Source organism: Anopheles nili, chromosome 2, assembly GCF_943737925.1.
Source record: "Anopheles nili chromosome 2, idAnoNiliSN_F5_01, whole genome shotgun sequence".
NCBI classification, from domain to species: Eukaryota; Metazoa; Arthropoda; class Insecta; order Diptera; family Culicidae; genus Anopheles; species Anopheles nili.
This window is the reverse complement of record NC_071291.1, coordinates 21,793,577-21,817,920: the sequence shown is the minus strand read 5'-3', so window position 1 is coordinate 21,817,920 and position 24,344 is coordinate 21,793,577. Positions and strand designations below refer to the sequence as shown.

The 24,344-nt window shown below is 46.5% G+C and overlaps 3 protein-coding genes across 3 annotated transcripts in view; 1 reads left to right on the top strand and 2 right to left on the bottom strand.

Moving 5' to 3' along the window:
* The window catches only part of LOC128731801 (neurexin-3b), a 71,502-nt gene extending 57,134 nt beyond the window's left edge, over window positions 1–14,368 (top strand). Inside the window, exons 15-23 of the mRNA XM_053824945.1 lie at window positions 25–401; window positions 498–618; window positions 8,991–9,138; window positions 9,211–9,968; window positions 10,031–10,209; window positions 10,271–10,442; window positions 10,526–10,758; window positions 12,686–13,019; window positions 13,095–14,368. Coding sequence (XP_053680920.1) covers window positions 25–401; window positions 498–618; window positions 8,991–9,138; window positions 9,211–9,968; window positions 10,031–10,209; window positions 10,271–10,442; window positions 10,526–10,758; window positions 12,686–13,019; window positions 13,095–14,368 — 3,596 coding nt within the window. The remainder of the gene's footprint in view (window positions 1–24; window positions 402–497; window positions 619–8,990; window positions 9,139–9,210; window positions 9,969–10,030; window positions 10,210–10,270; window positions 10,443–10,525; window positions 10,759–12,685; window positions 13,020–13,094) is intronic.
* A 6,103-nt stretch (window positions 14,369–20,471) lies between these two features.
* LOC128731790 (zinc finger CCHC-type and RNA-binding motif-containing protein 1-like) lies at window positions 20,472–21,155 on the bottom strand. Its single transcript, XM_053824934.1, has 2 exons — window positions 21,034–21,155; window positions 20,472–20,940 (listed from the first exon to the last, which is right to left on the bottom strand). The coding sequence occupies exons 1-2, from the start codon at window positions 21,153–21,155 to the stop codon at window positions 20,472–20,474; spliced, it is 591 nt and encodes a 196-aa protein (XP_053680909.1).
* A 100-nt stretch (window positions 21,156–21,255) lies between these two features.
* Window positions 21,256–24,234, bottom strand: LOC128722198 (adipocyte plasma membrane-associated protein Hemomucin). Its single transcript, XM_053816043.1, has 3 exons — window positions 23,985–24,234; window positions 23,694–23,899; window positions 21,256–23,620 (listed from the first exon to the last, which is right to left on the bottom strand). The coding sequence occupies exons 1-3, from the start codon at window positions 24,098–24,100 to the stop codon at window positions 22,155–22,157; spliced, it is 1,788 nt and encodes a 595-aa protein (XP_053672018.1). The 5' UTR covers window positions 24,101–24,234; the 3' UTR covers window positions 21,256–22,154.
* Window positions 24,235–24,344: the final 110 nt, after the last annotated feature.

Here is a 24,344-nt window from a genome sequence, read left to right as displayed (position 1 = left end):
GGGCTTTTATTATCACTTCACCAGGCGCCATCAAACCATCGTGTCACGTGATAGCGAACCAGTGTGGTGGTCAGGTTTCACCCTGCCAAAACGGTGGTCAATGTACGGAAGGCTGGAACCGGCCGCTCTGTGATTGCTCGGCCACTCTGTTCACGGGTCCGACTTGTGGGCGTGAATCGGCCACACTCGCTTTTAACGGAACGCAGCACATGGCCATCTGGATCGGAGGTACGCAGGGTAGCCGCACGCAGACGGAGGAGTTGGTCATTCGCTTCAAGACATCACGACCTGCCGGGCTACTGCTGCTTACCAGCGCCGAGACCAGCTCATCGGACCGGCTCGAGATAGGGCTAGTAGCAGGCCGAGTCCGGGCTAACGTGCGGCTCGGTGATCGCGAAAAGGTACCCAAGGGATCTGTTTTTCTTTTGCTTTAATTCTTCTCTCTCACACTCTAGCTCGCTCTCTTTCTCTCTGCCACTCTTTGCGATTCTCCACAGAACCTACTCGCCGGGCAGGGTGTCCTAAACGACAACAACTGGCACACGGTGAGGTTCTCTCGCCGTGCGTCGAACCTGCGGCTGCAAGTTGACGGGACACAACCCGTCAGGGGTATGTTATGTATGTATCAACAGCACCATTACTTTTTTGCCCTATTACGTGTCGTGACGTGTCGTTTCTCTTTCTTGAATTGAGACGAATCGAAAACTGTTTGCCAACGTGCAATGCGTTGTTATTCGAACGATCCGATCAGCAACAATCGAACAAACTGAATATTTGCCAAAACAAAACAAAAAATCCCTTCCGCAAAACCAGAACCGCGGGCTTCGAGCGAATGCACCACCGAAAGTCGAAATGATACCGAAGCGAACCGCTAACGAGGGTGGTTCGTGAAACGTAACCGAATACGCAAACCTCGACGCTACTTACGCCACTCTCCCAGCTCGCCTTTTTTCCCGTTTGCCGCCAGCAAGGTCCCCTCTGGTCGAAAGCATCCCGATTCCGCCCAACTTCCTTCTGTCCGTGCGTAGGGAACCGCAGGGAAATTGGACACCCTTATTTACGGGACACAAAACGCATCATCCCTCGACGAGACCAATCGACTCGAACGGAACTGAATGGCTCGTGTCGCCGGTCGGCACCGGGACAAAGATCGTACTCATGTCGAGGGCGCAGTTTCCCATTCGGTTACATTCCCCACTGGCATCGTCTGCCCTCATTCACACCCTCCTTTCGTCCCCCTCCCCGCCCCCCCTCCTGGGAACTCATCAATTAATGCTTTCATTAGTACCTCCCATTTGTTTGTCACATCCAGCTCTAATCATACCATCCGGTGCTCAGATTGATTGACCTTCGTATGCAACCGTATCGAGCGAGCTTGCTCAATGACTTACATTTTCCCAGTCAGGCAGTCAGGCAAATGATAAGGATTGTAAATGCAAAAGCTTTCCGGCAGCCTAGTGGGTGAAATGACACCCGCTGTTGGCGCATTTGTGTCCAGTGGGTCCCCATTCATTACGCCATCGTGTCAAAGTTTTGTAATTACGCGCAATCCAGTGGGTGGTGCCTGCTGTGGCACGGATTGATCAACGAAACGTTGGCTCGAACGGGTGGGTTGAAAAATGCGAACTGCGTGAATCGCCCGGAGGTGAGATAAAGACGAAAATATTCAAACATAATCTTGTAGCGCGAAATTAGCGAGAAAATTGCTTTTTGATGGTTTTATTTTTCCAAACCTCGGGTACAGTAACGAACGCACGAGGTGCCCTTTCCATTTGTGTTGGTGGTGAGCGCGCGAGGGATCAAAAGCAGCCTGTAGAACCGGAATGGCGGGCATCATTAAAATGCGCTTAGGGTTAGACATCACTCTACGTTCGCGTGCCCACGTGCGGCAGAATGGCCGGCAGGATTTCACCCACACACACAGTGCGCAGAACGCGCAACTCAAGCTTTCTTCTATCGTTGGAAACTCCCTCGGGGAACGGTTTCAAGGTCCGGACGCCGGGCAACGTTGTTTCAGGTCGATGCCGGTGGCACCGGGCAGAAAAAAAATCGATGTCAGGGACAGCAGCTCTTCTAAATCAACCAGCTACTTCCGGCAGCAAAATGTGGCCATTGTTGCGATGCAAACGGAACGTTTGGCAAAGCTCAACATTCCGTAGGCGCGCCTCGGGAATACATCTCGTCAGCTAATCTACGAGACACAACCGGCATATGGCCGGTCTACCTGTTTCTGCAGCCTCTGGGCTTTTCTCTTTATCTATCAGTCTCTCTCTCTCTCTCTCTCTCTATCTTTCTCTTGCTCCTTTTAACCACCTCTCTCTGGCTTTCTTACAACATTTGGAGCGCCACGAACCATTTCGGCAACCCATGGAAAATTCCAAGCACGGCACATAACTTACATAATACCTTGTTTGCTCTCGCCGGCCTGATTCGAGCCGTGGCGACCCTTTTCTGGGTATTTCTTGAGCAACTTTGAGACGCGCTTACCACATCGAGCTGGCCTCATCTGGTAGCCCACGCAAGGAAACGAAGCCAGATTGCCGCATTCCCGGCTGGCGCAGAAATTCTAGCTGACGTTAAAATTAATTAAACCGTTTGACCTGTTGTAGGCTGTACGGTGAGCGGTTTTTGGTTGGTTTTATTGAGGCGATAAAAATAGTTTTCCGGCCAGTGATGCAGCAAACCATTCGCCATCAGGCGCCATTGGAATTTCACATCCATTTGGTCCCGATGTAATATGCGTCAGCTGCTAAGTGAGAAATAGTATTTTAATAAACGAATCACATTTAATGGCGGAGAGAAATATTATTGAACCAACCGCAAATGGTGGTTAACTTTTATGGGATGACAATATCAGCACTAAACCGGCAGGAGTAGTGCCAAATGAGAACCCTGAAGCGTACATGTTGCGTTGGATAAGTTGATGCCTCGGATTCCTGGCCGAACGAAACCGAGAGCATGAGTTAGCTCGAGGGATTCGAGCCACTTAATGTTACCGTCCGATGGTTTCAGCTACTAATTAAAGCATGTCGGTTGTATCAGTCGGCCGTTGCACCACGAGGGATTCAATTACACGCAGCTCATTAGGCCATCCTTACGGGTGACCAGATTTGATGGGCACTAGTCCGTAAACCGAGCTGCCATGCCGTGATTCAAATCAAATTTACGTACTCACACTCGCAAACCCTAATACCCCAGGTGACAACTGATCGTTAGTTGCGTTACATTTATGGTGAAAACCGGCGTCCACTGCAAACTGCCGCGCTGCCAAATCGAATGGATAGGCGCAGTATGCACATGGCACAAATCGGTGGGCATATTCCAGTGCCTTTCTGACGGCTCGAGTTTTCAGGATCTATTATCTTCGATTTCAATTGCAGATAGTGCCGGTACAGTGCACGCATTTCCATTCCCGACTGTGTGCTGCATGAACGCACCGTAATGCTGGGCGCCCATTACCTGGTACAGGTAATGGTGTAACGTTCACAGTGCTCTGCCGAATTGCAACCTTCATTGCCGTTCGTTGTGCGCAGATGCATGCTGGTGGTGCATACCGCAAGCAGGAACTATTCTGCTCCGCCCCCTTTAGCGCAGCTGGGTGCTCGGTCCGTGTCCTACCAGCCCCACTGGCTACCATTCCGCTCAGTATGATGAAATTTCGGTTAAATTTATTACGCTCCACACCGAGAGCTGGAGCAAAATGCCTGTAATTGTGAAAAAAAAACATCGGGTTGAACAGTCATTTTTTATTAACGTGCTTGCGCTGATGGATGCATACGCATTCTGCACTGGATGCTCGGCAGATATGGGATTGGCAGCAAATAAAGCACACAGCTAAGGTGCACTGAATAACCCAGTTTGAGCAGGAAGCAATAAACAGTTGTATTTTCCGACAGTCCACATTTAATGGAATAAATTTTATCCGATGGAGGCGCATGGTCTTTCATGCCTGTGTGCTCGAGTTGTCCAATGGAGACGCATGGTCATTCATACATGTGTGATCAGTAGCAATTATGATGCATACATAAACTTTTAACTCTGTCAAAATCGACTCAGATCTAGCTATAGTGCAGGTTAATGTGCAATTGCAGATGCGATTCTCTCAGCATTCACTGAACACCCTCAACATAATTGTCCATTATGTAGCCGCATTTGTTGCGACACATACGCATCGCATCCTGTGGTGTCGACATTGGGTGAGAACGGACACCATTTGATTTATCCATGCCAATTCGAGCTGAATTCCACAGGAGATAGCTACTGTCGTGCGGAGCACAGCTCATCCCGACGCGCCGCATAATAGTCGGTCGTTAATCAATAAAATGGAAAATTGAAAATTGAATCGCTGTGAACGTTGACTTTCCAATTGCAACGAATCTCCATTGCTCGGGTTGATGTGGGATTTTTCGATTCACGTATAATACGCAATAAATTTATATCCTATTCCGGACAGGATTAGGGAACGAGCGCGATGTGTGGTCCCATAAAGGCAACTATCAATTTTACCTGTCCGTTTCCTATCAAATTTTATAACGGTATCTTTCTATCAGTGCATATTACACTATTGAATCGACACAAACTTTAATGAAAAATTACGCTAGAAAGCGAAAATTCTTCCAATCTGTGATCTTCACCTCATTTTCATTGTATCATGTTTTCTTTCTTGTCTTAATGTCATCAAAAAATGTCCTAAAAACCCACTCCCTGATGTATTAGTTTATTTTTATGAGCAAAATATTCTCTTTTGTGAGCTCGTACATAAATTTATCACTTATTAATTTGTTTCATTTCGTTCTACCAGCAGTCTTCATTTCACCTTCTCCATTTCACCGTTATCACCTCCTCTACAACCACACTGCATCTACGTACTCTTCGTATTTTGCGTATTCTTCGTAAAATACTCTTTTCAAACTGCGGCTACGTTTTCCCTTTGCCTCATTGTCAATTGTGCATCAAAATCTCATGCATAGCATGGTTCAAAACGCGACTGAACAACGATCTACTCCACCAAACGTCAATACGCGACGGAGCTACTTACCATCGGCGTTTGTATCGAATTTGGAACATTTTTTAAATTGGTATGACAACACCCAATCATTGGAACGTGCGTTCCATGGTGTGCCTCGTCGGATGTTGAGCTTTTTTGATAATGCAAAACAACCATCGAGCTGAGATGTAAAAAACGACGCGGACGTACGATCGCGTTCAGAATTTTGCGAACGTCAGGGCGCTAATTTATGTGCACCAATTATTTATTTGAACTAGTTCGTTACGTTGTTTTACGTTGTTCTTATTGTTTCCTTTTGGTATTTCGCTACTATCAGTAATATACATTGTTATCGTGGTTAGCTACCGTATTACTCTCCGAACAGTATAGCCTTTCAAACCCCGTAAAGCAAATTTGGCCAGCCCCCAAGTTTTCCACCAAAAGCACACGCACAAAACCCTAAATACCTTAGGAAACAAATGTGTATGTCTATGGGCACGATTTTGCTACTGTTTTTTCGTTCAATTCTTCTTCTCCCTTAATTTTGCACACTCTTTCGAATACAAACCAACACAGTAGTACACTCACTGCGTTTCAGAGACACGGTTCGGCTCAGCATTAGGATTAATTTTTGAACTATTTCCCATTGCATCAAGTAACTAAGAAATGTATTTGTTTAGAAGAAAAAAACAACGATATCAATTTCACCATTGCGTTCATTGCAGTTCCATTGGGAATGTTTTCAATACAAATCACATGTATGTTTACAAGTAGTTACAGCACTGCTTTGCATAACACACCATTCACAGCTTTATGGGTAAAATTCTGACTGATTGGCTACTGCAAATCGATACCTAGAAACATCATATCATATTCGGCTTGATGATTTGTGCTAAATTTCTCCCGAACTTAATCATGCACCAAAATTAATGCCCCTAGCACCGAGTATAGTTAGTGTAATGAATGTTCTATCGATTCAAGTGAATATCTCTTTATCCGACTGAGTAGCTTTTAGTACAAATGGTTTGGCTGATTATTGTCCGTATTACTTCTCTGCCAAACGCCACACTAAGCGCGAGTGTACAACGAGAAAAAGAGAAAAGCAGCTGCCCAAAAATGGCTTCATCGTAAGGCTTGCAGGGACCTTGGTCGACTAGCAATCGTCTTTCTAGCGTATAAGCGACCAATTACAGACACGCAACAGACAACCTTCAAACCTAGTAACCTTCTTGCATGCCTAGTAACGGGCAGAAATTGCTCGTTCAATGCTACCACGGTTGCGGTAGCTTACCGTGCGTGCTTCAGCAAGCGTGCACTTAAGCGTCCAAGCGATTTTTTCTATGCATTCATTTTTCCAACGCGAGTCTATGCGCAAGGATAGTTAGGTTTCATATGAGCTAGCTGCACTGATGTTTTATTTTCTTTTCTCTCGCGTTACGTTCATTCGTTTGCGCTAGGTTCCTTTTTAAGCGAGCATGTATGGAATATGGTCCTTATATGCAATGCATGTCCCAATTTCATACCAATATCCATGCTCTATCATTAGCGTTACAGGGGTTTAATTAATGATATTTTTCGGTACTACTACAGTTTCGCATTTTAAGCTTCATTTATTAAGCTCAGAACCGTGCAAATCAGATAAAACAAAAGAAACAACAGCTCAACTATACACATATTTGACACTGCTAGAAAAGTGTCTAGAATGCACCTAGAAGCACGAACACTACATCCACCCCATCCAAGTCGAACACACAGCAGAGAGCTTCACCACACGTCACCAGCCACGACCACAACCCAAACACCCATCTGCACCCAATCAATACGGCAAACCACCACTCTCTGTTAGTAATCGGCGGTAAACGCCCGATCCGTTGTAGCGTGTTCCAGGCGTGATGCGTTTTCCTTGTTTCGGCTAGCTCGTGGAATTCTTTTTCCTCTTCTTGCGTTTCCTTTTCTTGCGTTTTCACTCCGTTTCCGGAGGCAGTGCGGGGAAACGGAGCCTGTTTTCAATTAGTCATCTGTCGTTTTCGTTTCGTTTTCCTATTAGTGCGCTAGCGTGCCGAAGCACTCAATCAGCGCCCGTAGCGTGGATGACCACATCCTGGCGCTAGTGCTCGCCACCCACCACTGCTTTGCCTGACGGTGTATAGCGAAGCACGGACCCTCATGCAACAAACAAACAAACAAACTAACAAAAAAACCGAATAACACAACATTTTGCATTTCCCAAAACCCCCGGTGGGGGTGGAGTTTCGCACCCGATCGACGCACACTTTGCATTTGTTTCTTTCGAATAGAAATATAGATATATTTCGTTTGCCGAATGGTCTCGTTGTGTGTGTCTATTTATCCAAAAAACGCCTGTTCGTGCTGCTGCAAGTGCCCCACCCCCGACATAAAAAAAACAAGATGCAACAAAGCAAACAAAAATACAAACTCTCCCGCCACCCGCTGTTGCGATCTGTACGTGTCTGTCCGTTTCAGTTTTTTTTTTGACTAGCCCCCGAGTCCGAGCGAAATGCAACCCCCGTTGATTTTGTCCCTTCCGTTTGCGTGTGCCCCGCGCTCCGTGCTTACCCAACCTAACCATCACTCCTGTCTATCTTCATCGCACCTAGAGCTCCGCTAAAGGGCACGCGATTATTCACACCGTGTGCCTCTCGTGTGCGTCATGGTATTTGTTTTTTGTTATGTTTTAATTTTTGCTACATCACATTCATTCACAGCACCTGGCTGTTTCACGTTCGCGTCGTGTCCCGCTCATTCGCAACCGAATGCCCCACCAGATGGCGCTCGTCCATCTGTCATCGTCCTGTCGGCACAAAATCACGCACCTCTCGCCGTGTGCTCTTTCCTATTCCCACTCGCCATCTCACCCTACATCTGAAAGGCAACCACGCTTTAGGCTGCACACACCCTTTGTTCGCTCCCTTTTCCTTAGTGAATCCGCAAGGATCGCACAAAACGTCACGACGAACCAACGCCAATCCTTGCGAGCGGTGTGCGGGATTTCGAACATGTCCCAACATTTTGCCCACCGAACACTTAGCGCGATGGTTGCTCGCCCCGAAGCAACCGATGGCGGTAGTGACAGTCCGAAACCCAATCATTATCAAATTGATCGTGCACTCGTTGATGAACGTTCTTTTTTCACGTATTTTCGATCCGTCGACACCAATTCACTCATGCTTGGTAGAAGTCGTTTGCGTTGCTTGTTCGATGTGTAGCTGTTTTGTCTGTGTAGCATTGCGTCCGGTAGCTTTTATGTTCACTCATCTGATTGGCGACAACGGTTAGCTTATTGTGATTAATCATTTTAATTCCCGTATACCCGTTGGGAGGTAAATTAATCGACATTCATTTCCATGCAAACCACAACGGTTCTTTAGTTTTTCATCTCAATTTACGCCGTTCGATCTCACGCACCGCGCACTTTGGCTGCAAGCGTTTTAGGAAAGCACGAGATCATAAGTCCTGCATGCTTGTCTTTCGATACATTTCTTTGTGCATTATTATTTCCACAACCGAGTCCCGCCTGCTCCCTGGACCACAGAATAGTTATCCCTTGAAACTTGAAGCAACAAAAAAAACAATCAAACAAATCGTCCTTCGCGCCGCTTGCCCTTAAGGACACTCGATCGATTGATCAATCGATCGGCAGTTAGCCATCCTCACTTTCCACGCAACCACACCTGCCTGCGCCCGAATTGCGATGTGTAGGTTGAACGTTTTGTTTTTGATTTTTGGATGCCTTTTTGTAATGTTTCCACTAGCTCGTCCCCGGCCCACGCCTGTCCCGGCCTTTCCACCACCTTTTTCGGTCACTATTTATGTTCGTTTCGTTTTTGGTTAGATATCGTTAGGCAGCTCCAGGAGGGTACAATTGTTTTAGCCCTCGTTAGCCTCCCTGGAGCTGGTGCCAGCGTCAAGCGGACACTTTTCACTGGAGTTGTCCCTTTCCGTTTCTGTTTGCTTCTTTTTCCCCCTAACGCGCCACCTACAGCCGAAGCGATCCTGGGACGCCACAGCACACTCGAGGTGAAGTCTATCCACCTGGGAGGGCTTTTCCACGCTGAGGAAGAGATCCAAATGACAGCCGCCATGCCCAACTTCGTCGGTCAGCTACAGGGCTTCGTGTACAACGGACACCGGTGAGTAACGGGTAGTTCGCGCGTTCCCACGAGGATCCAACGGACTCATCCCAACCGCGACCCCTTTTTCAGATACATCGACCTCGTGAAGTCGCTTGGGCCAGAGCTGTCCTCGTTGCCAACGACGACGTTCAAACTGACGGCAAGGTTTGTCAACTCTCCACCGGGACTGCCCTATCAACCGGCCACCTTTCGCTCGAAGCACTCGTACGTTGGTTTACCGATCCTGAAGGCATACTCGTCGGTGTTCATCGACTTCCGCTTCAAGACGCTCGAACCGAATGGGCTGCTGTTCTACAACGGAGGCAGACGAACCGACTTCCTGGCTGTTGAGCTTGTCAACGGGCACATCCACTACGTGTTCGATCTGGGTGATGGTCCAATCACGCTGCGCGATAAAGCTCGCATCCACATGAACGACAATCGCTGGCATTCAGTCAGCATCCGCCGACCAGGACCTAAAACGCACACGCTCGCTGTGGATGAGTCGATTGAGATTCTCACGGCAACCGGTGCCAACATGCACCTCGAGCTTGAAGGTATCCTGTACGTGGGCGGGGTCTTCAAGGACATGTACTTGCGGTTGCCCGCTAGCATCGCATCTCGAACCGGATTTGAGGGTTGCATCGCCTCGGTGGACCTCGCTGATACTTCGCCCAGCCTGACGGATGATGCCGTCGTGCCGAGTTCGCTGGTCGTGTCCGGTTGCGAGGGTCCTACCAAGTGTAGTCAGAACGCGTGTGCTAATCGAGGAGTTTGCGTTCAGCAGTGGAACGCGTACGCCTGCGAGTGTGACATGACGTCCTTTACTGGGCCTACTTGTTATGATGGTAAGACTCGAGCTTACCACATCGGTTTGAATATCCTAACACCGAACACCGTTTGCTTGCAGAGTCCATTTCGTACGAGTTCGGCAACAACAAGGGCCTGATACAGTACAATTTCCCGCCGGGACGTCAACCCGACACGGAGGAGGACAGCATCGCGCTTGGTTTCGTCACAACGAAGTCCGACGCCGTACTGCTGCGCATCGAAAGCTCCACCACGCAGGATTACATCGAGATCGAGATCGTGAGTGGCGACTTCTACGGGTGGCAAAGAAACCTAACTAACTGCTCCTTTTTTTTTGCAGGTGGAAGGCAACGTGTTCACGGTGTACAACGTCGGGACGCAGGATACACCCCTCGGCGAGGTGGCTGTTAAGGTGAACGACAATAACTATCACATTGTGCGATTCATCCGCACGGGCGCGAATGCTACGCTTCAGATCGATGACTACAACGTCCAGATGGCGTCCTCGATCGGTACGCATGTCCTGCAGCTCCTTCCTGCAGCTTCTAGGACTAATAAGGGTCATTTTGTTTTGTGTGTGTTTGCACCCTCACAGGACACCAGTCGACTGTGTTCACGTCGATGGCCAACATCCAGGTCGGTGGTAAGATCACACGCAACGGACGATCGCGAATCGAGCGACCCTTCAGCGGGGTGATCGCTGGCCTTTCCGTTAATCGGCTGCGTGTGCTCGATCTGGTCCCGGAGCGCGATCCGCACATCAACGTTCGGGGCGATGTACAATTGGTAACTGGCGTTTTAGATAGAAATGACCAAAGAATGCAGCAGGTTAGAATTTTTAAACGAAAAGCAATTTTCTATTCTCGAAAACGCTCTCTTTCTCTCTCTCTCTCAACTCTCTTTCTCTACTTAACTATTACTATCTGTTTCTCTAACTGAGTTCTGTTTTCACGTTCGTTTGTCCTGTTCGTTTGTTGTTTCGAAGCGTTGATTTATTCGCCGTTTTCGTTCGATAAACCGGTTCCGTTTCGTTATGTGCCTGTTTATGTGCCGATTTTTGGTTTTGTACAAAAAGTTTGCAAAAAACGCTGTATATCTTGTTGCGTTTAGCGACCCGTTTACGTGCGGTAAAAGTGTGATGCAAAAGGCGGCATATCGTGCAGCCGTTCGGTGCTTTCTAAAGCACTTTACAATGCTGCGGCTGAATGATACGACTCTTCGTCTGCTCTTCCAGCAGTTAGAACACCGCAGCTTCGATATGACGCACTTTTATCGTTAGTAAAAGCTTACACGGTTTCGTTTTGCCAATCGTTCCGCGCTACAACGAGCTGTTTTTTGGGCTGTTCTCTGTTGGTCGCGAAATCAAAAGGAAAAGGTGTCAAACGCCCTGCATACGAACGGAGCGTACAGTTTAACGAGATTAAGCGGGGATGTACTCTTTTGTTTTACGTTTTCCAGCGAGCTTGGTAGTGTGTCCTTTGTGCCGTTGTTTATTTGTACTAGTCGATCTTAAACTATCTATTTAACGCACCTCTGAGTTTGACTTATGCCGCACAACTATTGAGTAAAGTGTTTAGTCTCCTCGTTTGTCTTTGACTCGAAAGAATTAGCTACAATATGACCAATGTTACCAACAGCGACCGTCTGTAAGACATGACTAAGCAGAACATTAAGTCAAAAACAAAAAAATGGATAAATTCAACTGTTGCTTTACAATGTTGCACTCGTTTGTACACTCATTCGCTTAATTTTGAAGCAGCTGCAGTTGATTTGCCTCATTTCTGTTCTCTTTGTTGCCTTTGAGTTAAATCCACCACGCGATGCGCCCAAAACTGGTTGCTTCTATTTTTTTCCACAACACAGCTTTCGTTAATCGTTCGTTTTTTGTTCCGGTTCGATTGTTTCAATTTCGTTCCACAATACCCGCTCCTTTTCCCCGTTTCCTACTCTGCTCTTCCGTTACGTTCGTTCCAAAATGCCTGTCTCAAAAGAGAAACGAAGGGGAACAAATCGAGAAAAAGTTCTACTTAACGTTGTCCTTTCCTTTTACTCAAACAGGAGCACCACGAGTAGTAGCCGTCCTAAAACGGACACGCAAATGAAAGCCGATGCGAACAATCTGGAACACCAGCATTGTCGCACGATATTGTTTTTCTTCTTATAATTTATTCAACCAGCTGCAATCGAAACACATTATCCGCCTCGTCCCCCATCGCTCATTTTCCTCATCTCGCGCCCCCTAGTACCTCCCGTGTGTGTGTACCGGCGCCACCGACACCGATCCTTAACCACACGGCGCAGGTGGCATCCTTCGAAACAAAAAAGAGGGAGCTACACTGCGCCACACAAGCCACACGGTTCGGACAGAACAGACAAACAGAGAACACGTCAAACAGCTCGTCACAGCTCCAAAAAAAATCCCAACCCATCCCCATGTGTCCTTTTTGCCATCCTTTTTGCCCAACCACCGATGATAGTATGCGCCTGTAGAGCTTTAGCGTGTAGTTGAATCGATAGTGTTCATTTAGTCGCTTTCGTAGTACGCACCTGCGCTTGCACATTACCCCGCGCATCATCTCCATTGCCACACTATCACACACGCACAAACACACACACACATTCGCACACACACACACGCACGCACCCGTATCGATGCACCGCTCGTTCTTGCGCACGCACCATCTCCATTCCACATTGCTATCCTGCACCACGCTTCTACAGAGGGCGTGAGCTGACCGAAAGAATTAAACTGAAGAACTCTTCCGATCATTTCAAGACCCCGGCCAGCGGTTACCCGGGCGTGATGGACGATCTCATCTTCAGCGGTGCCGGCAGCGGGTGCCGCGGTGATGACGAGGACGAATGTACGCCACCGTTCGAGAACGGGTCCGGTGACGACCTGATCACGCCCGTGTACGTGCCACCGACGAAGCAAACGGCCACCACGTCGACGGGCGGCAAGGACGGGCTGGCGGGTCGAGGACGAGCCAAACCGGGTGAAAAGCTGTGCGACGATGAGGACTGCCTGCATGGGTCCGGTAGTGGTGAGGTTACGGAGGTGTTTACCACCTCGACGGCGAGAAGTTCCGGTAGGTTTTGCCGCCGTTCGAGAGACCCGTGAAGCATGAGCGCAGTGAAATTGATTTTTCTTTTGGTTTTTGCAGAAACAAGCCCCGAACAGACGTACACTACGGTGGACTTTGAGCGAAAAACCGAAGGCACCACGTCACTGACGACGCAAGGACGCACGCCGGAGACGTACTCCTCACCAGGACACACAACCAACGAGCAGGACACAACGTCCGGTTCGAGCAGTGGTTCGACTATCGGTGGTTATGGCAGCAGCAGCAGCAGCAGCAGCAGCAGTAGCAGTAGTAGCAGCGGTTATGGCGGCTCAGGAACCAGCTACGGCACTACGGTATCGATGGGTACAACACCCGGAGGTACAACGAGCGGTACAACTGCAAGTGGCCGAGTGGTGCCCAGCTCGACCGGTACCACGATCGGACTCAGCACGTCGTACGGTTCGACGACGCAACAGCAACAGCAGCAACACGTGCCGTCAGAAACAACCGTCAGCTACCGGGATCGGGACAGGGATCACATCCGCGAGACGACGTACCCACACCAACCCACTACGACCGAGGACGAGATTGTGGATGTGCATGTGCGCGGTGACGACGAGGACGATGGTGGTGTCGAGGATCACCGCACGACGGTAAACCACCAGCCACCGAATGGGCGACGACCGCCGCCGGTGAAGGTGGCGGAACCACCGAACCCGGAACCGGAACAACCCTACCAACCGCACCCGCAACCGTACCCACCGACACGCCTGCCCAAGCACAAGGGCGGACGCATCAACTCGGAGGCCGAGGAGCGTACGGCGATGATTATTGGCATCGTGGCGGGTGCGTTGATCGCCGTTATCCTCGTGATCCTGCTCGTGCTGTGGATCAAATCGAACGGTGATCGATCGTACAAGACGGAACACGACAAGAGTGGGCTGTATGGGCAGGGTCCGAGTGCGGCGTTGCTCGGAGGCTCGCATGGCAACTCGGGCACACACAACGCGCACCACTACAACCAGCAGCCGGCGCACCATCACGGTCAGCAACCGCCGCATCATCAACCATCGGCACCGCCGCATTACAACGGGCATCACTCGAACGGTGGCTCGACGCTGCCGTTAAACGGCTCCTTGCGGCACCATGGACCTGGCAATGGGGCGATGGGTAGCGGGGGAAGCATGAGCATGGGATACGGCGGGTTGAATGGTAGTGGTAGCGATAAGGGCAGCATGCAATCCGGTGGTGGTGGTGGTGGAGGTGGAGGAGGTGGTGGAGGTGGTGGCGGTGGAGGTGGTGGCGGTGGTGGAGGTCAACCCCAGCGGAACAAGAGCCGCAACTCGAAGGACATCAAGGAGTGGTACGTGTAAGGTGTGCGTGAGTGTGTATGTGTGTTGAAAGGATGCATAAAAATGCGGCATATAAAGGGGGGTCTCCACCCTTTGGGGTTGGGAGTGTTGCGAAAGGACACACATACTGTCATGACACCGGCAACAACACCGGCACGGGGTAGAGAAGCACGCGAAAGCGGCAGGATCACGCGTGATCTGGGAGTGTACATAGTCGAGTAGGAATTATGAAAGTGATCGAATCATTGATCGGCAATGAGAAGATGGTGATAAGCGCACGGACAGCGGCAGGACCTGGCGATCAAAGGCAGGCTAGAGAACCATGCATACAGTAAACGTAAAACCAAGCGGGAAAGGGATATCGCTAGCTTGATCCTTGGGAAGGATCGGACAAGGGTTCAACAGCTGGTAGCTCACAAATACGGCGATAGGTGAACAAACGCACTCGGATGCACAGGATGAACGGTCTCGCTAGGTGCAAGGGGACAAGAGACAAGCGAGACAGAAACGGGCAGGCGAGATTGTTACGAGATCGTAAAGTTTTCCTACGCGCAAGTGCTTCGCTAAACCATTTTGTTTTATCGATTTCGCCTTTCGATACGGATCGCACTCTGGCAGCAGTAGCACGTCGTGAATAGCTGGTTTCGTCCTTCGGCCGTCAGAGAAGGACCTCGACGAGCCTTCAAGGGTGCGAGAGAAAGGAGAAAAAAAACACGGCCAAGAACCAACCACGACGACTCCGTCGCCCGGCAGGGGGTGGCTGAGCAAAAAAAACCCCAACCAAGAAAGCTTTAGTATAAATCTAAGAAATCGAGCACCGGGATTGAAACAAAAACCCACGTCCTAAGGGCTTCTCGCTGGGTACTCGCATGGCGCTTCGGTTTTTTTTCTCGTTCTGCTTCGCTAACTGCTGGCGGTCGGGAAAGCGCCCTTCATATTCCACGCTTCTCTGTTCCCTCTGCCCGTTCGTTTGGCCCCTCTGGGTGGGTGGCAACCGAATGAGCAACCGAAAAGGCAAGGCCGAATATGGGCACTGGTGGAGGAGGATGCGAATTGTGACAAACAGGATCAAATCTCGAACGAGCTAAGGCCCCCAGACAAAGGCGTAGGGTAAGCGAGATAAAGCCGTACGTTAGCTAAGATAAGTTAAGCGAGACGGCATGAGAAAGAAATTACACCGTGTTCCGGTAAGAGCAAATTGTTTTTTCTGCACAAATTTACTATGTAATGTAAGAAACCGTAGAAACCCCTCGGGTTTCTCTGTAGAATCCCCCGGTTGCAAATGAGGGTAGTTACAAAAAGGGATAGTACCGATGAGGAGCAAAGAAACAGATAGAGAGATATATATATATACATAAATCATATTATAAACAAAACAAAAAAAAGCATACAAACATAACCTGCATAAGGGACTTGTTTTGATAATTCTTTAATGATAAGGTAACTACAAAGGAGCATGGGGCCTGGAAAAAAAAGAAAACACTCACACACACACACACAGAGAGACACACACACACGAATCTAAATATTACAAAAGCCCCACATGAATGCAATGTACATTTTTCTCCGCCCTCTTCGGAAAGAACGGCGCAGGCACAAATGAGCAGAACAATGCGTGTTCCTTTAGCGTATCGAGCGCCTCCCAAAGGTCCGCTCGTCGAAACAATGTTGCCATGTTCCATGTTTGCTTTCGGTTACAAGTGGTTTTTGTTCCCCCCATCTACTTTTCGTCGTCTGACTGACCAGTTAATTGTGGACAATCTCTGGTGGTTGGTCGATTTCCCGCAAGTCCTGACCATGCAGGATAACGAGAATGGTGAAGGTACACGCGAGCACACACACGAGCAAATCCTATTTAACGACGAAGAAGTAGCGGGCGAAGCGAAGCGAAGGAAGAAGAAACGTACATCCAAATCCAAATCTTGCACCGAATTTTCTATCGTTCTACAAGGGGCAACCAAATGAAAAAGAAGCAACAACCAAAACAACAAAAAAAAATTACACTCGATATTCTATTTCCAATTGTACGCGCACTGTCTCTTGTACTCTAACAACTCGATTGATACTAACGATGAACGAACGTTAAGCATTATTGTCTAAGAAACAATCACTTTCACAGGTACACACAAACAGATACACACATACACACAAATCAACACAGTTCGGGCTAAGTTGCAACTGAAACTTTAAATCATGGAGCCGGAAATTGAGCTGTGGGGGAAACGAGAATGTGAAAAATATTGAGGAAAAACTGAAAAACTCGAAGCCGGTACTAAAAGCCGGCTAAAGTAACCGATGTAAAATGGAAGCAAAATAGCATATAAACTAGTCACAAACGAAGCGCATTATCGAACGAAATGTATACTGGCCGTTTTCGAACGTTCTTGTGTTTCACAGGGAGAAGGGCAATTTAAAAAGGATACCCCATTCTAAGGGAGCTTAATTTCTTTCCTTCGCTAGTAGCATGTTGCAACAACCCCTCCATAGCTCCATCAACCCCGCGCAACTCCTCGTTGGCACTCGAACACCCACACTCGGTATGGAGCTTCGCCCACGGTTACGAGTGAAAGGGACGAGGCATAGGCAAATATATACATATACGCAAATAAGTGGTAAAAAACATATCAGTTTTTGGATTGGTATCTTTCGTATACACGAGTAACGCGGCCGGGAAATCGGAGGGTGAAAGCAAAAGCAAAGGGCATGGGTAGTATCGGTACCACATCCATCTCAACACCGGAACGGAAACAATAACTCTCTCTCTCTCTCTCTCTGTACTAGTACTACCACAATAATATCTGTATTAACTACTGAATGAATCCTCCACAAAACACGGTAGGGCACATCAAAACTCATCACACGTAGATAGACAGTATCAAATCCTTACGCTCCCTAGCGGGTTTGTTTTTTTTTTCGAGGAGAGGATGCATCATCCCTTCGCAAACATCACTGCGAATGTCCTGAAATTTGGGTCACAAAAGAGCCCTACATGGTGACCGTATTGTTTACTCCTTGCAGAGCCTGTACGCTTCTCAAACTCCTCCTACACGCCATGGAGCCATGGAAAGCGGGGTCGTACTAAAATGGCAGAAAAAAAAACAATTATATATAAAAAACACATTAAAACAACGTATAAGCATACCCCTAAGGGAGAGAAAAAACGCAAGAAACACACACACTCAACCACTAATCGAACTTTTCCCGCATGTTCTGAACGGATTTGACTGACGTAGTTGCAAACTCTGCACTGAATCTCTGTTCCTTTCGGTTGAATGCGCAAAAGGGCTAGCTTAGACGTTTAGTGTATGGGGTGGGGAATGAGTGGGAATGGGGGGGTGGGAGGGGAGGCAAAGAAAAGCGTTTGTTCCGGTTTGTTTTGTTTCGTCACGCAAAAATAAAAAGAAAAAAAAACTTAGAGCTTTCCGATCGGATCTCATGCCTCGATATGTTGCGATTGTGTGGTACAGTACTCAGTTCCTGGCTGGCGAGCAACAGTTAGCATGTGTTAGGTTCGCTGTCTACGCACTTACGCACCATTTTGGATTGGAAGCTGGCAGCAGAATGGCCGTGGGTGGGTGGGTGGGTGCTGCAAAAGTGAAACAAATATTGTATTAATAGCAACCAGTAGGGTGGCTGGTCAGTAGGACGCACCCAACAGAGTTGCTGAGTCGTGTTTTTGTTTTTTTTTTTTTTGAGAGGAAAATCTAACTTTTCTCTTGGCGTAAAAATGGCGTCCAGAGTGGACAAAACGATCGCTCGACCGAATGCGGAAGATACATTTTACTTGCATGTTTGGAACGAGCGGGAAACGGTTACGGTTTTCCGCAAGGATATCCGCAAGGAGCACGAAGTACGATTAAAGCAAACGAAAAGCAGCAACAACAACAAGTACACACTAGCCAGTGGTGGGTGTATGGCCACTAAGATTGATTACAAAATGCCACACATGCAAAAACTCACAATACACAGTATAAAAAGTATGTTACGTATGTTGTTAAGTTGTAGAATTTGTAAAGATAGCAGCAAAGAGGAGAAGCAAAAGAGAAACAAAACAAAATTTAAAAAAAAAACTAACGAAATGAAATGATAAAACAAGAAGCACAGGAAAAAGGAAGCAACAGAACGTAAACGATACCTTTTGCAGGACCGTGCAACAACACTAAACGTAAATAAGTAAGATACGCAAACGAAAAAAAAAGGAAAAAACAATGAGGTTATGTTTTTAAGTAGCGCTTTGAGAGCGGCAACCGGTCAGATAGCAATACTCTCTCCCACACACGTGCGAGAGAGAGAGAGAGTAACTAGAAACGAGTGCACTGTCGATGTTTTTCCACCCAACAGGAGCTGTTGGGAACGATCGGCACGTGGGTTTTTGGATGAAAAGGATGTTCCCGATGGAACGAATACGAATGCGCGATCGCTCGAAACATAATATGTAGCTGTGCATACATACGTTAATGTTAATCTAGTAGCCGGTTATGTTTGGTGTTGCATTACGTTTGATGAATTGAGCGAGCGAGAGAGAGAGAGCGGGTGAAGCAAAATTCGTTAGTTTTTCGAAACAAAGAAGAACCCCGTCCCAGCAACGCCCCGGGGACCGGGTTTGGTGTAGGTTGATTAGAGTAAGTATTTGTTTTGAAAACAATTTCGTTTCGTTGTTCTTTTCGAGCTGTTCGTGTTTCGATTGCTGGAAGCATGCCAGGGTTATCGGAAAACTAGAAAGCAGCTGTTACATCCTCTATATCCTAATACACTACTAGGAAGACGGATTACGGGGAATTACGTGGAATCAGGAATGGGTTAGGCAAAACGCAGGTTAGGCACACGTACTTACTCGCCAATGGAAGAACACTCACATACACGAACGACACACGCCACACTTCACACACTATCTTTAAAAACATTCAATACTCACGTATGGTAGGTGATGCTGAACACAAGGAAAAAAAGGGAAACCAACAGAAAATTAAGTAAGAAAATGTACATTTATCAGAGAGGTAAGACGATAAAAGAAAAGTTAAAAACCACAAAAAAAAACACACACACACACAATGAGCCGAAAATGGTTTTTGTTGCTAACAATAAAAGAAATAATTCGGAAACTTGAAGCACGGGTGTAACGTATAATTGCTGATGACATGCTTACTCATGTTTAGCCAATTTATGTACTAGCTATGAATGCTTTATTATATTTTCCGGCGTCGTAAGTGCCTAGCGGTCTTGGTCTACTGCAGAAGACATTGAAAGTTCTCTTAGAAAATTGTTTTGTATGCTAAAAACTATACATTGTTTGAAACAACAATTCGAGCAAAAGATTTTCATATAATTAATTTGTATTCAACTTTATTCTCAATTTCAATTGCTGTAACATTTACTTAATACAGCATTACATTTTAAAAAATTTTAAACAACTCTTTTGTTTTCACTCTGTTGGATTTCATTTCTATATGAAATTGACTTAAAGCATATCTTAATCACTTTTAACATTAACATGTTTTTCATCAAACTATATAATCAGGTTTCTAAAATCAAATAGTCGTAATTGTACTCAAAATGATTGCGAATATATGAGTTTGACATCGTGAGTACATCAAAGCTAACTCCCAACAGCATTCAAAACAAAAGAGGATCATGGAGATCAAAAATTAGACTAGTACAGTGGAACATTTACAGTGAAAATTCGTTAATGTAACAGGAGATCATACCAGCTGAGAGGTATCAATCCTTTTTGTTAACCGTCACTAGATGGCCCTGCTGTATATATATACAATATAGTTCATATACCACACCCTAAACGCCGCTCTCACCAAAGTTGTATGTTCTCACTCATAGACACGCTATCTCCAAATGTGCTACAAAATCCGTCGTACAGATGGCGCTTTTGGAAAACACCAGCGCCTAAATTATAGCATCCAATATTTAAAACATTGCATCGCGATATTTTGTTTGTAATTTTTATTTTTCAGTCCGGAGCTCATGAATTTTACATTTCCAATGGCATGTAAAAATTAATGTTCTTCTGTTATCAAACGTGTTAAATAAGTTAATCTGTTTGGTCAATCCTATTTTCATATGGTTTATAAAATATGATCCTTAATACGAGCAGATACTTTTCGCAACCGTTTCATCCATTATCACACTCAAGCTCTTCATCATCACTAAAATATTCACTTTTCTTGTACTTTGCCCTTTTCGAGATGCTAACTGTTTCTGATGTTACTCTAGCAGCAGGCGAATCTTCCGATTCACTCTCCCATGCGTAAGATTCCGGTTCAACTCGTTGCTTTCGTTTAGTTCCTTTAGAGCTTTTGCGCGGTGGCGTCTTATTTCCGAACACATTCCTGGGACAACTGTAACTCATGTGTCCCTCAGTGCCACATTCGAAGCAACGGCTTTTATCCGGATAGTGCTTACGCTGGCTATTTTCGGCTGATTTTCCATTATCCTTTGCTATACTTGCCTTAATCGTACGACTGAACATCTGTGTGTTGTCCAATGCCTTGCAACAATCTAACGCTTCATTCGCTTTGGAGAATAGAACGAAAGCGACACCTTTGCTTTTTCTGCTTTTCTTATCGCGCAGAATAGTTACTCTGGTAAAATTTAAATGTATTAGACATGGCCAAACAACCAATCCCGACTGACCAGCGGTTTAATGATGGTTTCCCATTATTCACTATACTTACTTTACAATTTTGCCATGCTTGGAAAGCAATTTGTGCACATCGATGTTGGTTAAGTGATAAGGTAAATTTGAAATATAAGCAGTACACCGGACATCCGGTACGGTGCCTTGCACCGAGGTCATGTCGAAGAGCTGGCTATCCGCAATTGTTTTAAAGTAAACATACACTCTCAGGCTCCATTTATTTACAAACATAGCTCGTTTGACAGTGCTTACAGTGTATGATCAAATACCTGGCACGAAAAGATCTAACGAATTTTTAAATGAGTATGCTTACTTAACATATTGTGATATAGTTTTTATCTTTGACAATAATACATCACTTCTTGTTAACCCATCCGGTACACACATACGTCTGATAGACCTGGACATAAAACAAAAAAGATCATTTACCCAAGCATTTTTTTATATTTTCAATCTTCTTTGTGATCGCGGGAAGCAATAACCGATAGATAAAGTTCCAAAACATTACAAAAGATTTTTTCTCACAAGATAAACCATTAATAATAAATACACCAACAATGAGTATGCGAGCAATTTCCAACAAATCCTCTCAGTCACAATAGAATTTTCCTTAACAGGTATGATTTAGCCCACGACATGCTGAGTTCTTTTCACCCTCACTAATCGCTGCCAGATTTTCTTCTTGAGAAAAACGACGGAAGTGAGTTTTCCTTTCGATGTTGCAGGATAGGGACATTCTGGAACTCAATTCAAAGGGTCAAAACCAATCTGTGTACGTAACACACGTGAATATGGAGGTACGAATAAATGAAAAACTTTAGGAATGAGCAAAGGTAAAAAATAGAGTATAAAAAAAACATCACTCATGGAATGACTTTAACAAGAATGTTTGACATTAGCTGCAGGACTTCCTGTGCCTTCGTGCTCCACTGAGTACATCCTGGTTGTACACCCACTGGGAAAAAAATTATTGCTTAAACTGTTTGAACCTTATTGGTCATTTTGACGATTACGGTAACGAAGGGGCAGGAATATCCACAAAGGGACTCCTAGGAATCGAACACGGTTCGCACACGTGCGCACGATCATCACGGATTTGAACAGAAGGTTGTGCATGATTTTGACGCTTTACTCAGCTCAAGGACTCTGATGCTTGCATTACAGTTCACCCTGTTCGCCGCCCTTCTTGATTACTTTCAACTTCTCTTGCTTCGGTTTCGGCGTATCGTTGGGAATCTTCTCCTGGATTGGAGCTGGATCCACGGGAGTTTCCGTGGAACTTGGCGACTGTTCTGATGTAGCCGGTTTTTTCTCCTTTTTCTTTTCTGTCACTGGAGCCTCAGTGGGTGCTTTTGGAGCTTCTTTAGATTTCGGGGACCCAGTGGTTGCCTTGGGGGGTGTCGTGGTTTTCGGTTTTGACGTGGTTGCTTCCGGTTTTGGAGTACCGGAAGTCGTTGGCTTTGGAGTGGTGGTTGTAGTCGTTGGCTTTGGAGTAGTTGAAGGTTTTGGCGTTGTTGTAGTCGTCGTTGCTTTCGGAGCAGATGTTGTAGTTGTTGGCGGTTTTGGGGTAGTTGTCGGCGGTTTTGGAGTAGTTGTCGATGGTTTCGCCGTAGTTGTAGTCGAAGGCTTCTCAGTCGTTGTAGTTGTTGGCTTGGGAGTAGCCGTTGTTTCCGTTGCAGGTTTGTATTTAACATCACGTACCTCCACCTTAGGTAGCTTTGGGAGAGGAACACGTGCCAAGAACTTATTGTACGGCGAGCCTAGGTAGAGATAGTCTCCTAATTCGACGACATGCGACACGCTTCCTACGCTACCATCAAAACCATGCAAAGATCCCAAAATTCTGCCTCCCCAGCCAATTTTCACAATCGTTTGACGGCTGGGCGATAAAAATGCCATAGACTCGAAATGTCCAATAGCATGGATCAGGCGCTGCGTGTGCACATTTGGCATCACTTGATGGATCAAGCGCATTGGCAATTCGGCCAGAGCTAGCATGCGAATTATGAACTTACGGATTAGCGGAACGTTCGACATCATTTGTGTGATCGACGGGTTCTCATTATCAACCCCTTGAATCAGTGGTGCCCAAATGCCTTCAGAATCTCCTATGAGATTGTCCACCATACCTGGCAGGCCGTCGATGAAAATATCATCCGTACCGGCCTTCGGTCCCTTCAGATAGTATCGTCGAATTTGCGAAGCCATAGTTTCAGCTACTAATACGAATTCCTCATCTGGACTCAATGCGACACCATTTGCAAAGTACAGACGATCTAACAACACTTTGTTCTTACCAGTGTTGCGCTCATACTGGAACAAGCGCCCCGAGGGATTAGCGAAAACAGTGAAAACACCGTCCTGAAGCGAGAAATCGGAAGAAGATTCCGTCCAAAAAATGTCACCATTCCTTGCGACGGCTACGCTGTTGAACAACTTTGCTTTACGATTCACTCCTTTGCCCTCCAGCACGGTGTCTGGTGAGACAAGTTGCTCTTTGTTACCCGTTGCCAAATCAACCAGCCAGATACCGTAGTACGCGTCTCCGACGATTAAATTCGATCCTTTTGTATCGAATGCTAGCCCCAAAGGACGACCACAAATTTCCTCTTCGAATGAAAGTTCTGCAGGACAAACAGAGTGCTTCGGTGAGAAAGATTCGAGTGATGACTACAATAGCGACAAAAGCTTACGTACCACATGGTTTGCCAAACTTAGCAATGTGTGTGATGTGATCCCCATTGATGCGGATCACTTCACCGCCATGAATTGTAGTAAAAAGGTCCTTGCCGTGCACTAGTAAAGCTTCGGGGCCGTAGATCTTTCCCTCGAAAAGACGTTCCGCGTTATCGAGATGATTTGTTGGTTCTAATGCTCCTTTCAGTTCGCGTGGCTTTGATAATCTGGAGATATAGGAACGGATAGCGGTTGCAGAGCCCCCTTATATAATGAAGGATATGTTCAGTTTAGATTGGTCTAATACCGTACCTAAATCCTTCGAAAGGAAATGTCGTTTTGGGAGGTAAGCCAGGCAGTAGCACAACCAGTAAGAAAAAAATCAAGCAATTCATAAGCCTCGTTCGAATCATCCTAATTAGTCCCATTTTGAAGGTACGAAGATCACTTTCACTACAGGTCCAGGGGGATCTGTAACTCTGCAACTAACCAGTAAAACCGGTCGATAGAAGATCGAACAGGAATTTGAAGAGCGTCCGTTAAATACAATTAACGTTTCCTATAAATGTTACACCATTGATCTATTTCAATAAAGACTAGACAACACAGGAAAATGTACAGAAACTAAAGCTATTCAATAAATTTCTCCTGCTTAACTTCTACCGCAACGTT